This window comes from Melopsittacus undulatus, chromosome Z (assembly GCF_012275295.1).
Source record: "Melopsittacus undulatus isolate bMelUnd1 chromosome Z, bMelUnd1.mat.Z, whole genome shotgun sequence".
Lineage (NCBI taxonomy): Eukaryota > Metazoa > Chordata > Aves > Psittaciformes > Psittaculidae > Melopsittacus > Melopsittacus undulatus.
The window spans coordinates 103,893,947-103,910,988 of NC_047557.1; the positions used below are offsets into that span (position 1 = coordinate 103,893,947).

General features: G+C 35.1%; 1 protein-coding gene across 1 annotated transcript in view; it reads right to left on the reverse strand.

The window, feature by feature from the left end:
• ITFG1 (integrin alpha FG-GAP repeat containing 1) overlaps window positions 1-17,042 on the reverse strand; it is a 78,391-nt gene that overhangs the window by 43,755 nt on the left and 17,594 nt on the right. The window contains exons 7-9 of the mRNA XM_005141677.4: window positions 15,240-15,301; window positions 12,802-12,886; window positions 1,404-1,498 (exon numbers count right to left, since the gene is read on the reverse strand). Of these exons, the coding sequence (XP_005141734.4) occupies window positions 1,404-1,498; window positions 12,802-12,886; window positions 15,240-15,301 (242 nt within the window). The remainder of the gene's footprint in view (window positions 1-1,403; window positions 1,499-12,801; window positions 12,887-15,239; window positions 15,302-17,042) is intronic.

A 17,042-nucleotide genomic window follows, 5' to 3' on the forward strand; every position in this document is an offset into this window, starting at 1 on the left:
ATTGGAACGACTCGAAAGCCTGACATACCATTGCATGCTTCTCCACAATGTAAGTCTTAGAACCACGTTCTACAGATGTGTATTTCTGACTGTTATACATTTCATCCCAATGAATCATATGCTATCATAGAACTGATTTTCATTCGGTTTTATCTGACATCACAACAAACAGCCATGAAGAAATATGTATGGCACACATTAGAAATTCCTGTAACCCGTTCCAAGTGGTAATGGGTTCAGACTTGTCCTGGGTTCAGTCCTGAACCCTAAACAGGGGAAGTTTAGATTAGATATGAGGAAGAAGTTCCTTATTGTGAGGGTGGTGAGGCACTGGAATGGGTCACCCATGGAAGTTGTGAATGTTCCATCCCTGGCGGTGTTTAAGGCCAAGTTGAACAGAGCCTTGGGTGACATGGTTTAATGTGAGGTGTCCCTGCCCATGGCAGGGGGGTTGGAACTAGATGATCTTAAGGTCCTTTCCAACCCTAACTATTCTATGATTCTACTGTATGATTCTAAGTACACTATAGTGGGTTTTGCTGTTTGCTATAAGCATGTACTATACAGCAGACCCTGGCTTTTACATACACATTGCTAAACATGAATTTAGGGAAAAAAGTTGTTAAGGCATCAAACAAATATTAAGTTAATTTATCATAAGCTGTAACTTTATTATAAAGCAGGACACTATAAATACTTAGAGCAAATTAAGACACACTTTAAAATAAATGAATATATAGTACTCTATTACATGAATTATGACCATGTCTCTCAAAACAAGTAGTATTGTGAATAAAGCTGAAATAGTTAAATAAAAACCTAGCCCTGAAGATAAGGGCCTAAAAAAGGGCCCTGAAGACAGCCTAAAAACAAGTCTTCACATACTGTTTGGAAATTTACTTACTTATTAAAAATCAAAGACACATAGCAAAAAGGTGTAAAAGGTGTGAGCTGGTCCAACTTGATATATGTGGATGCACATATATACATATTTATATAGATATATATTTATATATATTGATTTACTATAAAATAACTCCCTACCTTGAACTGAATAAGATTATTTGAATTAATTAGATCTGTTTCCAACTCTTAATACAAACCTTGATTTTCATGTCATGCTAGGGCAGTTAAGATGCTTTGAATACAGTGTTTTACAATCAAGAAGTGACTCATTAGAAGCATCTGTAATTTTCCTGAGGAGAATTATCCATTATATAGCATTCTAGGTATGCAACCTCTTCCATCAAACCGGGGTTTTTTTTGGTAGGTAACAAGTAAATAAATAAAGGTCTTACATGCAGTGATTGTAAGTCAGGAAGTCTTATTTTGCTTTCCTGTTTCACCTTATTTCATAAAGAACTGTATTTTCCTTTGTCTTTGCAATTTCGAACTCACAATACCTGATCCATTCCTAGCTTAGTTAAGTAGATGGCACTTTTTTGACATGTTGTATCTTCACAGACTGGTAATAAATGTTCACTTTGTCCGTCCCCATCTGTGAGAGAAAAAAAAACCAAAAAACAAAACCACACACAACTGTCAGCTTTGTATCTGCAAAATCAGAAACCCTGTTTCCCTGTTTGAAAGACACCATCAGCTATGAACAATGCATTGATTTTTATAATGTGAAAAATTACATGAGAGAAACAAGACCTATCTAAAATCCTTAACTTGATAATCTAATTCAGGTATTTTGTTTTAAATTTTCTTAGTTGATGTATTTTCATCTTGATGCATAAACATTTTATTTCTGATGATAATGTTATTACATTTAGAAGACTAAGTGCTTAGTAATATACTTAATCCCTGTGTTTAGTTGGGAAGAAAATAACCTTCAATATACATGCACCATCACAAGTCCACCATACAAACATATTTAATATTCTGAACTACTTTTAAACTCTTGTGCTAAGGTAAGAAGAATAATGAGTCCACATTTAATATGTTAATCTATAACATAAGATAAATAACAACACTGGAAAGTTGACTAACACAATGGCTAATAAATTCCAGACTTACAGAATTAGACAAATCTGAGTAATTTACAGGTTCTCAAAAATGTCCTTCAAACACCTCTAATCCACATATTTCCAAAACCTTTAATAGAATGATGACCTTTCAATGTTTAAACAAGCAAAATCTATTTGAATCTAGAATTCTGGCACACAGAGCAAATAATGCCAGGGTGTGTGTGTGTGTCTGTGTGTGTGAGTTCACTACTTAAGTCCTACTCCATGAGAGATCCTTATGTTCTCTTTTTGGCCGTGCAGCCCTGCCTAGCATAGTCAGAAATACAGCACCTTCCTACATGGAGAGAGGCAACCACAAGTTATTTCATACAGCCTGAGAAGGAAGATGATAGTAGCTTAATGGAAGCAGCCAAGCAGCAGCAGCTAGAATTCCTGCATTAATGACTACTGCTGCAAGACCTTGACTACTGCAACCAAACTTGACTCACTGAATAGATGGTATGCTCCAACTCAGGGCAAGCTCAAATATCTGCTTTTCCAGGCTATGAAATCAAAGGTCATACTGTAATAAGAAACTTAATCTTTATAAATTGTTTCTTATTCCACACAGTTCTGAGGAGCTTGTATTAATATTTTAATAGGACGCAGTTCCCCCTGTTCCTCTGACCAGAACTAGAGGTCCATTTATCTAACTTTTATTACACACTCATGCTTTCAGTTGAAATAAATTTTTAAGAGATGAGAAAAATCTGTGGAAACTTATAGCACAATTTTAAGGAAAACAAATAAATGTTTGTCAAGAAAAAGATGAGAAGTCTAAGGGTCCTTAAGCTACCATTTCTACAAAAATAAGGATAAACCCCACCTGCAACTTTGGTTAAAACTGTAGAATAATTTATTTGAATTAAAATCTTGCTTCAACCTTTGTCCAAAGAAGCCCAAGAAAACCCTCCCCCAAAACCAGCACTACACACAAACCTAAAGCAGAATCTTTTTCACTGTCCATTACAGTCTGAAACTGTCCTCACCTGTAATAACTAGAAGCACAATTTTTCCTGTATTTCTGAAGATTTTTCAAGGGCACTATCTAAAACCAACAAATTAATACAGCCACTTTTTCAGTTTTCAAAGAAAAGAATTTATTCCTAATCCTTATGCAATTCCAGCCTTGGAAGAATCTGAAATACAAACTTTTGTCACAACTTTTTTTTTTTGTCACAACTATTGGTTGAAGACCACACAAAAAAAACCCCAGCAGCTGCTCACAGAAGAGCTCAATCTTGTTAAAAGACTTACCTTACTAATGGTAACTGTTGTCATTATGCTTGGTTTCAATTTCAATTTAAACAAATGCCCTTCAATTTTAAACTCTAATCTTGAATTTAAATTCTTCCTCCTTTGTGGAGGAAAACGGAAATAAACAGGAATATCAATACCCATTTGCTATGCTGCAATTAGGTATCCATAGATGGCAACACATGCATTGGTGACAGTGGCTGGATGAACCCATCAGAGCAGCTGAAATAAGCTGCACTAGTTTCAGATGTAAAAACACCTTGCACAACATGTCTCTCATAGTGCATTTCAGCCTAGGTTTACCTAGGAAACTGTTTCTGGAGATTCTCTGCAGTCTTCACTCAGCTCCCAGAGACTTCTTTCCACTACTATCACATTTTAAACAGTATCAGTCCAAACTGCCATAAATCCCAAGGTTATCCTTACTTGCTATTTCCACGTAATTTCTAGCAGTATCTGTGGCTAAACATACCCTAGACTCCAAGTGTCCTTTGCCACTACCAACTGGCTGAAACCATGTTTAACATGCAAACAAAATCTCAACCGTTAGCTAGTCTGTTCTCAACACACTATTTTGGTTTAGGTCGTAATAATAAAGAACTACATGGTTAATAACGATCAAATTTTACAGGCAGTGGAAAAGGCTAGAAAAAGAACAGTCCCACACACTTATCAACTGCAAATCTGTACTTCTGCAAAACACACAGGGACAAAATTAGCAGTCTTACACTATCTAGGAATCATGTGAGCATCATAGAACAGTTAGGGTTGGAAAGGACTTTAAGATCATCTAGTCCAATCCCCCTGCCATGGGCAGGGACACCTCACACTAAACCATGTCACACGAGGCTCTGTCCAGCCTGGCCTTGAATACTGCCAGGGATGGCGCATTCACAACTTCCCTGGGTAACCCATTCCAGTACCTCACCACCCTAACAGTAAAGAATTTCTTCATTATATCCAATCTAAACTTCCCCTGTTTTAAGTTTTAACCCATTACCCCTTGTCCTATCACTACAGTCCCTAATGAAGAGTCCCTCCCCAGTATCCTTATAAGCCCCCGTCAGATACTGGAAGGTCTCCACACAGTCTTCTCTTCAGATACTATGAGATTTCCACACAGTCTTCTCCAGGCTGAATAGCCCCAACTTTTTCAGCCTATCTTCTTATGGGAGGTGCTCCAGACCCCTGATCATCCTCATGGCCCTCCTTTGGATTTCTTCCAACAGTTCCATGTCCTTTTTATGATGAGGACACCAGAACTGCACATGAATGATTCCTTACAACTACCTGTTCATTGTATTTTAAAGGCAAGCCAGGAAAACTCTGTTCTTCCCAAAATTCTGCGTCTGCAAAGCAATCCAATCCAGAACAAGAGTAATCCAAAAGACACAGATTGTGCAGCCCACTAGAAGCACACCTCATATAGAAAAATTGTATGAGAAAAATGACTCACAGCTGAAGCTTTAACACTGATTGTGAATGTTCACACTTTGAAAAAAGCACAGCTCAAACATTTTAAATCAATTCTGAAAGTAAATTTGAGTGGGAGAAAGCAGAAGAAAACCTTGTAAATCAGATGAAGAACATGACGCTATGAAAAAGTGTTACATGTTCAAAATGCAATGCTAATGTACCATAGCATAAGCACATGTTTTAAAGTCAATGTACAAATATGAAACTGTATGTTGGTGGTTATCAAGAGATTCATTGGCCCCCAGGTCTTGGCATCTCACTGAACTGCTAATCTACACATAGACATCGCGCTGTCTGCTAATGCATAATTGCAGTACTAAAGTTTGTCTAGTTTCAGCTTGGACAGCTAAAATATTGCTGTAGCAGGACAACTAGCCTTTTTAGCCTTTCAGTTTGAACCAACTGGATTATCATCTCACAGTGGTATAGACCTTTTGGGATGGATGCATTCTGTCTGACAGCTGACTTATCACTTACATCTACCCCTAATTAAAGAGAAATATGCATAACATAGCTAGGCTGAATAGGCAACTAGGCAGCAGGCCCTACAGTAGAGGAAAGATAAAACATAACACTCCACTCCCAAATGGACTTTTTGAAGAGACTGCTAGTGAATTATGAAGTTCCTTCACACTTTAAGAAAAAGTTGCATACATAGTGGACTCCTCCCCAAACCAAGATGTATCAGAGCCAAGATTTTAAAGCAAACATGCACATAATTTACTTAGCATGAGTAAACATAGGCAAAACCTATTCAATTCTGATCTTCAATTTCCTTCAAAAACAGAACAAGGTGTCAGAAAAGTAGTATTTTGCAACCAGTTCAAGAGTTATTACATTTGTTGCACACACTTGTACAATGCACTTTCCAACATGGGCTCTGAAAGAAAAACAGAACCTGGGGAAATGGCAAGAACCACAATCACCCAATTCAAAATTGTTTTGTCATACAGCAAGATGAAGATATAGTTATGAAGAGCAAAAAAGCTTTTGGTGGGTGTATGATCCAAATCTTTTTACTTTAAATAGCTATGTAGTTCTGCTGCAGTGTAATCGCCTTTGAAAACAAAAATGGAATAAACTTTTTTTTTGACTGATTATTATAACTTATTACAGTTGTGTTAAAGAAAAATAAATTACTTTCTGAAGGATAGAAATAAGCTAACTATGCAAGCTAAGGCAGTGAGAACAGTCTAACTTGCATAATTCTGAGTGTGATGCTATATAAAAGCAAGACCCTTCATATACCACAAAGCCCTCATGCCTGGAGAACTGACTGTTCTCTCTTGAGAATACAGATTCTAGACAAGCTGCAGTTCCTGTATTGGTGCAATCTTCTGTTGGTGCAGTTTTCTCAGTTCACTTCAAAAAGAAGGGAAAAAAAGTGTTCTTATCATAGTGTTGTAAAAGCCATGGAGTTTTTTTCTGCTGCATATTTGAAGTCCAAATACGTATAAGGCATCTTTTGTTTGATACATCCTAATGAATATTTATATGCTTTTTATTTCCTCAAATGTATAACTTGCTCACATCTCTCTCATGGTTTTGCCTAGTTCTCATAATCCTTCGTCATTAGCCTTTCATTTGAAGTTCTAATGAATAGTAGGAAAAAAGGAGGAAAAAAGCCCTGTTATGGTAGTGCTCAAAACAATATCCTTCTGAGGCAGGCAGGAAGACTACAACTAGTATGACTGATTTGTTACAAACCTGTAAAGGTTTCCTTGATTATCTTATCTTCTAAAGTAATAAAATTATTAGAATTCTTTTGTCACACTCTGCCTGTAGGTGTTCAACAAGATGGTCATGACAGACAATTATAATAAATTACTAAGATAATTATGCATTATTAAAGGAATCAGTGTTAGCTACTTTTAGAATACATGAATCACAGCTTCAAAAAACAGATGCAAAGAGCTTTTTCAGTAATTCAAAGTTCTGAGGACATTACAGAAAACCTTCTAGCAGTCTCCTTTACATTCAATTCTGACTTGTCTGTATCCTTCCAAAGAACCCCTATTCACACCTCCACTGCAAGAAAAACATTTAAACAAAGTGCACCAGCAAACTGCACAAAGAGACCTCCAGGCTGCATCTGATCCAACAGGAAGACTGCATCAAATATACTAAACAGAATGCAAAACAAAATTAAATACAGAACAAGAACCCCCCTGCACACCAAACAAGGAGTAGCACTGACATTCCTCTTGGAGTTAATGCTGGAAACTATTAATTCCAACTATCTCATATTGCTAGTACAGAAACTACAAAGCCTGATTGTACAGCCTGGAACTATCTACTGCTACACGTTTAGAAAGTTCATATGGCATTAAGCTTTCACATGCTAACAAATGAAGGGGATAACATGAATAAAAGAAAGCCACCTCTGTGACTAAACATCAGATTGGGAGTTTTTGTTATATTAGTCATGCACATTTTCTAAGAAAAATTCAGTCATAGAATGGTTTGGGTTGGAAAGGACCTTAAATTCATCTAGTTCCAAACCCCTGCCATAGTCAGAGAAATCATGAGGAGATTAAGCTGTTAGACAATGAATGGATAAGCAGGTGGCATATGCACCACTCCTAATTTTAGTACTGGAAAGAGAGCAAAGTAATTATTAATGTACTAGCCCCTTTGACAGAAATTAATATTAAAAGACATCAACTATTTTTTTCTCTTCTGCCAGGAGATGTTAGCTTTTGTCAGCAACGTATGAAATAACTTGGCAAAATATGGGAAACAGATTTCTCCGCAGAAATAGACACTGCTTTGGAACTACATTCAAAACTAAGCAGACAAAGATACCTCACTACATCCAAGCCATAGTAAATACCTGGAGAGAAAGAAGTAACAGAACTAGTATTTATATTTTGGAGGGATTCAAGAACACACCTAAGATTATTTAAGTGTACCAAGTAACACATCACCTAAGGCTGCAACTACAGCCACTGTCAGCCCATCACTCAGCACTCTCAGGTAACAGAGAGACTCAGCAGTACCTAAGAAAACATATGGTGAGTAAAAGATAAAGAACTCAGGTGAAACTGGCTAAATGCTACCCTGAGAAAGTAAGAGCTGTGTTATATTTACTCATGAGGACAATGTCAACAGTATGATCAAGACTGATTTAAAAAAGCTACTTTTATTCTCTTTATATACAGACTGTAACAATTTTTTTTGCCTAAACTAAGCGGAATTAATGACTGACTGATCAACCTTCGACATTTTTAGATCAGGTGTTACAGAGGATGATTTATCAATCTCCGCTATTGAACTGAACCAATCATACTTGAATGGCAGTTATAACATTAATCTCCTATAAAAATTTTTTAAGGGAGTGGATAAACTGCACAATACTCTGCTAGTTGCTTAAAGGCATATTTCATGAATCTTCAAAGTAACAAGAAAATAGCAGGTGTGTCCAAAATATGGTTCACATTGTTCTTGTTACTAAAAAAATTGGTCATTTTAAGAGCATCCCACTGAAATCCTTAAATTTCTTTAACAAATACAAAATTTTCCGCTGTTTCAAGTGACAACTATTAGAACTCTATAATTGCAATTATTTATCAGGATTCTAGCCAACATCTATGATTTCCTCTAAAGACAGTACAAGCAGATCTTATAAAAAGCCTCTGCTAGCATACAGATAACAACAATGGAGGATTAATCATTTTTGCTATAGCAACCACTGCACTGCAATTACCATAGTGACATGAGAAGAACAGAAAGAGTAATAAGGAAGAGCTCTAACTGTTTGGAGCAATGTGTCAGCCAAATAAGTTCAGAATTCTCTGGTACCTGACACTGCTCACCTTAATTAACTGAAATGCCATTTGTAATAACTATGACATAAGGCGTGTCTTATTTATTTTTAAAAGGGCAATACAAATATATCAGTTGTTCCCTGTCCTTTCATCAGGTAATGTACAAATCATTGCTATCATGTAACAGAGGGGAGTGCTACTTATTTTAGAGGTTCCAATTTAGAAAAAGTCTAAGGTCTACTATTTATTATCATAACTCTATTGATATATACACCTGCTTTTGCATATTTTTCCATTAAAATATATGCACACATAAATACAGAAATGTACTAACCCTCACAGATACAGCTGTACACAACTCACAGAGCTGTATACAACCCACAGAGCTGTATACAGACATACACTTGCATTTCTTCTTCATGAGAAAAGAAAAATTATTTCAGTACTTCAAGAAGACTTGCTGCTAAGATTACTCTAACATCTGTGATGGCTTCTCATGAGTCACCTAATGTCTGTTTTTTCCAGTTCCACTTATCTAAAGAATTTATACTTTTACATACTTTAATGTTTTTAAAGTTTAAACTTTAAAAATTTTAAACTTTTTAAAGTTTACATACTTTTAATGTTTAATGTTAATTTTAAATACTTTACAGCTGTTGTTCAGCCTGCTTAGTATAAGAAAGGAAACCTTGCCCCAGATTAGTTACTTTTGGAGGCTCTCAGTCAGGATCTTATTCAAATCTGCCCCCTTCTTTCAAATGATAGGTAAATAATTAAGGCTGGAAATGGTTCTTCAAATAGAACTTTTGGAAGCAGGAAATAATGTTAGACAAAGTCACCTTTTGAAACAATACATAGTTTGCTGAGATGTAGGTGAGATCAATAAATCAGAATCTTGGACTGCAGAAGTACACCAGTGTACAAACAGGAGGGTGTAAACGAGCAGGCAGCAGCACAGGTGACAAAACGCTCAAGCTCACATCAGGACCTGACATCATTCCAGAGTCTAATATGCACAAGGTTTACTAAATGAGAAATCACAGGGAGTGGAAGCACAGAGAAATATGGAATACTTTGAGACCTTTAGCAAATGGCAAGGCTGACACATTAGCAATTAGGTACGGAAAATTCAACGAAGGAGAAGAGAGGCAGGTAACACAGAAGTATGAAAGTAACAGGCTTGTGACTATATTGAGCTTGTTTCTAGTCACAACAGCTGTATTCCAGAGCCAGCAGTGAAGGTGCTTGCAGCATGCACAAAGCAGCATGAGTGGACTCTGTATGCTCTGCTTAGTACATCACACAGTTTGCCAAAAGTTACTTAAGTCAAAGGTGGCACAACCTTCTAATGCCTCACATTTTACATTTTTATTGTGGTATTTTGATGGGTTGTGCAACACATCTTTCAGGATCCATTACAAATAGTCAAGCAGCAAACCATCATACCTTGTCTTACTTTGACTTATGGCAATCATTATTTCATCATGCTTGAAATGGAAAACTGAAAAAAGATGTTAAAGCCTGACAAACTATTTCTAGCAAGGGCTATTTCTAGCCAGGCATTTTCTTTAACCTCAGCTCACTACAAGCAGAATCTAGACATTAAATGCTTACTTTCCGAAGTACCTAAACATATGCAGACATAGCACAGTGGGTAAAAGCAGTTACTGATAGCATTATTCTAAAAATGTGAGATTTTGCCTTTATTGTTAGACTGGTGCAGAATAAAAAAAAAATAAAATAATGGAAATGAACATGAGCAGAACTCAAGATCCTCCTTTGAATTCAGAATTTTTTTCCTCCTAACATGCACTATATAGACACACAGAGTACTATTTAACTGTTGTTAGGGTTTTTTGATGGTGATGGGATGTTATAACTTACTTCAAATTGCATTCCATTAAGAACATGCCACTTAGAATTGTATCCCTTCATTACTCATGCATACTGTTTTAGTACCATATTTACTTTAATAGTCTCTAAAAGTTTGTTCAATGAGAAAATAACTTTATTTGTCCTGATTAAATTAATGGTGGGAAGATGAAAAAAAATAAAATTGATGCACTACTCTATTTCCTACCCACTGTTAAAAGAGGAGAAAGATTAGTGTTTGATAAACTTGAAAACATAGTCATGAGTATTTCCGTAGTTGTCAGAATAAAATTGTTTCTCTATCAACGCACACACCTACACATGTAACAATCTTTTAACTTGCTTAGGAAAATTAATGGGCAGAAAGGCCATTAAAAAGTAAATTCCCCATCCTCTACCCTGGATGAATCTGAGTGATCTGGAATGGAGCTAAAGATGAGAGTGTGCATGCAGCTGTTCAGGAATTGGAAGCAAGACCTTCATACTGAAGGGTGGTCTCTCAGAGATGAAACGGCTGAGTTCTTTCAGAACAACCAGTTCTGGAAAGTCAGTTTCTGAAAACCAGCATCTCCTCCCACAGATGATACTGATGGCTCCTTGCCTCTCCATCTGCTTTGTCATATATGCTGCCCTCTATATTTATTTGCATGCATTTGTTAAGCCCCTGCATGCCTCCCATTGTATTCAACTTTACTAGAAATATTGCTCCATAACTGCCTCACATTAGTGCTTTGACTATTAATTTGATCATAATTAGCAGAGCAGCGTATCAAACAACTGGTGATGAAACTCCAAAACAGTTGACCACCACAGCTAAACTAGCTACACCAGCCAGTCTTTCAGAACCTTAGGTGTACCAAAACCACAGTGCCCCACATTGCTGTAATCACTGTGCATTCAATTTATTCACATTTTCAAAATTTTAACTTTAGTATTTGAACAGTTTGACTTCTCTTTGCAAAGATATCTCAGGGTTTATTAAAATCCCATTGTCATAAATTTCTAAAATTATGATATGTCATACAGGTTCATTAGCTACCTAACAGAGATAAAATTAGCCTATATGAAGATTGCTTTCCTCATTGCCCTTGTTAAAACAAAATAAATCTAAAAGACCAAGATTTCTACTTAGCACCTATTAAGACACATTATTCAGAACATCAGCTTGGAAAATGGTTACCAAAACCCCAACACATTAACACTTTTTTTATAAACTGCAAAACCTGTATAATCAGAGATTATAATACACAAGTGGTTATATCTATAGGTCAGCAGTAAAAGCTTTTAGAAAATGTGTTAAACATTTCACAGAAGAACATAAAGTTCAGCTTCTACCTTACTGCAGTTACTATAGATCCGTAAACCTATTCATAGTTGATAGATGTGGATGTAAGGATAATTAGCTACCCAGCAGAGGTGTCTTCTGGTTATGTGTCAGTAAACTGCTTTGCTAGAACTCTTAAGAATACTTCTAAATGGCAGCATAGAGCAAGAAAATCAGACTCTGGGCCTAATATAGACTCTGGCTTTTGAGTTAAAACACTGTAACTTTCTTTAAAACAGACTTTAAACCAACAAGTTTACCACTTGACAACAGTCAAAAACAGGCTTAGTCTCACAATTAAAAAGTTTATTAAAAAAATAAGTTACTATATTTATATAATAAATTATTTACATTCAATACTGTTAGCAGAATTGAGCCTATAGCACTCTTCGTTGGGTTGCAAAATTCTTATTTTATTGCACAGAAAAGGTTTTTTGAATACATACCCAAAATTTCTAGTTCTCCATAACATGACACACATTGATGAGCCACAACTGACTGAAAATATACATTGCAGTAGAAAAATACAGGCTTTTGCTAATCCCTGCAAAAACAGCTTTACAAATAAATTGTTTTTCTTCAGTCCAAAAGCCTTCCAGAATTTTTAATTAAAACCACTAAGGTTTTATCATGTTTCAGCAATATTTACAAGTAGTTTTTAATTAATTTACATTTTGGCTCTATTAGTTTGTACAACTGAAGAATTTATGAACAATTATTCAGTATCTTCTGAACAAGATAATGGGGAAAAATAGTAACTAAACAAATCTGATAAAAGTAACTTTGGCATTGTACCACGGTTCAAAGCAACAGTTCTTATGTGTGGTACTCAAAAGTAGATAAATGTGATGCAGAATGTACTGGGAAAGCAAAGTTGAACTGAGTTGCATTTATTAATAATTATTCCCAGATATTTCAAGATTTACAGACAAACAGATGTAACACTTCAAAGTAAAAAAACAAACAAACAAAAAACCCAAACCAAAATTAAACAAACCTTTTAGAGGTAAATATCTTTATTTGTTCTTTGATTTAGAATATTTAACCAAAACATGCAAAAGAAACATTCAGCATAGTTTAGAACAAAACTCACCAAAATCTGCAAACACAGACTGTCCAACAACTTTCACACCACTAGGCGTTTTCTGAATTTTTTCAGCTTTAGAGAAGTTCCCATCCTATCAAACAGGACAAAGATGAAAGAAAAACTGAACTGCAGACTAAAGGATAGAATTTGACTTTTGAAGCAAAAGGCAATAAAAAAGTGCTGAAGCAGGTAAAGAGGCATCTCAGCTATGGAAAAAAATGTGCTATTTGACATTTGGGACTGAGTTTTTGCATTTCTAATCCTTCATAGAATCTTATGGAGATCCAGTAATAGTAATATTCAAATACTAATTGTCCATATATTTTTCTGTATTATGCAGAACAGACTGGGTTATTTTAGCAACACAAACAAAATCATAATTAAGTGACTGTGCATACTAATATGCATTTATGTATACTGACGTGATTTTACAGATACATGCACACAAAAAACCCAAACCTGCACACCTGTTAAAAGTAACTTCTGATCCTTCTAATTAGGAAATAACTTGATTTTACATTAGGTCTGGTTTAGGTCTCATTTTATATGTCTGTTATTAAAACCTAGGTCTGCAGAGAACAATATTCCAATACTTCATCAGAAAGACAAAAGAGGAGTGTTGGCTAGATCCTTGTTTATCATGGAACTGGATCACAACCAAAAGAAAATCAATGAAAATGTTAAGTTTTCATAGCCATCTGAGATGATGTAAGGCCCACTTTTCTAGTCATTGCAATCAGCCCATATCAAGTTCTCAGCACACAGGTATACAGGAAGCCATTGAGAGAAATGACAGTTTTGTGGATTTTGCGAAATTATCCATATTGCTTATTCATGGCATACTCTATCTGCAGACTCCAGTGCTGCTGAAGATGCAACTCTGGAAACTGTTAGTACATCAATGTTTGACTATATATCTTTACCTTGACATATGATTTACAATGACTCTGATGACGAGGGGAAGAAGATGCAAATCATCTCCAAACAGAAAAGATGACCATGCCCTGTGCTCAATTGGCCAGAAAAGCATATATCATATAGGCAAACATTTTTCAGTTCATTTTATGGTGCATCAGTACAGCAAAATACATTACCTATGTTTGTAGAGCCATTTAACAGCTTTTAATGGATTAATTCATACATTTTAAGATTGATACATATGTACGTATGTTTTATATGTATGATATGTTTACTGTGTTGACTGATTCCATTAAATAAATTTCCTTCTTTCTAAAGACAGGCTAATCTATGCATACGAAATTTATTATGTGGGAAAATATTTAAAATACATGAGTTTGGAAAATCCAGAAAATGTAAGAAAATTTTGAAAAAAAACTAACCTACAGGAGACAGGTCAAAAGCTTGTGTAATCCCTAACATTTAATTCCTTAAGAATGAAATCAAAGTAAAAAACTTCATTTTTTAAGTCTATAGAAAAGTTACAAATACAAAATTCATGACCCACTGCTGGAAAAAGAAAAAAAAGAATAATGTGTCTAGTACAGCTTTAACTACTTTTCATTACTTTTGCCTCCCGTTTTTTTTTCCTCCTTTCCTCCAGTTCAGAAGATCGTTGAAGATGGTCATGCTGTCACAGACATGACTCTGTTGTCTGCTCTACAGTGACTCACTGCCATATAATGGATAAATTTTCAGCAACTAAATCTAAAAAACTAATTCCTTAACTAATAAGAAAAATGTGAAACACCTTCTATTATAACAAACAAATAAACGTTTAACATATACATGCTAAGATTCTTAATTATAGTCCTTCTGGATAACAGATTTAATATAAAGGATACATTTAGTTTCAAATCAACTGATTTCATTAACTGTTAATAACAATGAGGTTCTTCACTGACTCTGCCTGACTCAAGCAATACAAAAGTAGAATCTCCATAAATAAATAAAAACAGCCCATTGGCCTATTGCTCCCCAACTCTGAACTGCATTTGTGGTGGTTAATGCAGAACTTGGGATTTTCCCAACTCTCACTTGCATACATACTGTAACAGTTAGAAGAGAGATTTTGAACTTCTGTCCTACAAAGTCTTATCCAAGACATGAAGTCATAGCTCTAAGAAAGCTTAAAAGAAATCATCTATTCGAAATAGTAAGTATAAACAAATCTGAGCAGCTGTTTCTTCATAAATGACCACGCTAAGTATCAGTAACCTAGAAGAGCTGATGACACAGCAGGAGTCCAGCTAAGGTGCATGAAGGCAGTCTGATTGAATTACTTAACAGTCATGTTAAAAAAATCTGCAGAGGAGCTTAAGCTGAGGAAAACATCTCCAGTGATATTCTGGAGTCTAAATGCAATAGTGCAGTTAGTGCCTTGACATCAGTTCCACTCATTCCTTAAAGAACAAATATCAGATAACTTTTTTCTTTTAAGCTTTTCTGTATTTTAACAGAACGATTATTTGAGTTTTCACTCTTACCTTATTTACCCATGTCTCAAACTGAATGTTTCCTGAATTTGGTGATGTAGTAAGGAACAAATCTGCAAGGAAAAGGGTAAGAAAAATAAAATATTTAACAACACCAACTATTTTCACCACCAGATACTATTCTCTATAAGCAATATACTTTCAGCACTGTTCTGCATTTTATAGCTTTTACACAAATTAATTTTGCATTACGGGCTATTAAGTGCTGGATATTATATATGCACACTGAAGAACATTTCTTAATGGTAAAGAGAGACAGACCTCAAAGCTAGAAAAAAAGTATACATATTTTTGACTTACTAAAAATAAGATTTTTTGACTTACTAAAAAAATAAAATGCTACCAAACATGTTTTTATTCTGTGGATGCTGAATTAAGCAACAGATACACTGTTGACAAGAGTAGGAAAAGAGATGGGAGAAATATTTCAGGCTTAACCCTAGTTTTGGGACACAGCCATTATGAGCTCACTCCAGTACTGGTGAATTACACATAAAAGAGTATGGATGGTTACTGTATATCAAACACACATAAGTTTTGTAAAAGATGTAACAGATTTGCAATGGATTTTTCTTATGCATTTGAAAAAATAAAGTTTTTTTTCCATTCTTAGTCTGAAACATAGTACATGAGGGGGTTTTGCCTCCCTCATTTAATCTGATTTTGAAATAATATTGAGAAATGTGTAGAGAAATATTGAGAAATATGGCTGCACAGGGAATTGAAATAATGTAGGAAGGAAAGAAATAGCAGTTATATAAAACCCCAGATGCTGCAACCAGAATCAAGACTATCCTTAAAATAAACATTAAACTCAGTGAAAAAAAAAGGGTGATGTCACACAATTAATAAAAACAAAGAATACATTTAGCTAGCTGCAGTGTAGGAGGAGTAAGTCAGGATACTAAAATGCAAGTCAAACTACAAAGAGTTAATAGAAATATGATAATATAAAACATTTAAACTGTTTACAATGTTCAATATATGGAGGTTCTTACAGATTTAACATCTTTGTTCAGCTGCTGTACAAACCAGGTACCTTAATGTGAACAATTGTTCCACATTTTGAGAGAAAATAGAGCTATGTTTTCAGATTCTTACTAGAACTACAAGAAAATAGCAATAAAATGTAACTATACAGAATCTGCTCCGCATTCTCTTCTCATTATTCTTGTTATTTTCCTTCACTTCTGAGAGTTATAAAAACTGCTATTTATAGATGGAGGTTTCATTTCACAAATAACTGATTTGACCTTTCTGTTTAATGTCAGAGGGCTTTATTTCAGCATTACACTTCTCAGTGTCTACGGTTGTCTTCAGAAGCCACCAGGGCATAAGCAACATTCTTAAGTTACAGCTTGATTTCACATTTACATCAGAAGTTTTAGTTACTAAGTAGGGAAAAAAAAAAAAAGCAAACAACCAACCTTTTTTTAAAGGCAATAAAAATGCACAAAGTATTACCTGGTTAGCACAGTCAAGACACGTACACTCCAAACATATCTAAACATTTTTTTTAATTAATGTGGTGGAACAGGTGTGTGTGTGTGCATGTTTTTTAACTAGAAGTTACTTGTGGATATGAGCTCGCCTGCTTCTACGTCTCGGTACACATAAATTATGTGCTGATGTAAAAATCTCTGCATTTTAGTGTCCTGACAGCATGGAAAAGGCAACAACTGTATCAAAATCATTAAATGTCATAAATCCTAAGGTTAAGTAAAAGGTAACTTTTCTCTACAATAGAAATCTTCCTCTATCTACATCACATATTGACCCACCAGTAGGAAAAAA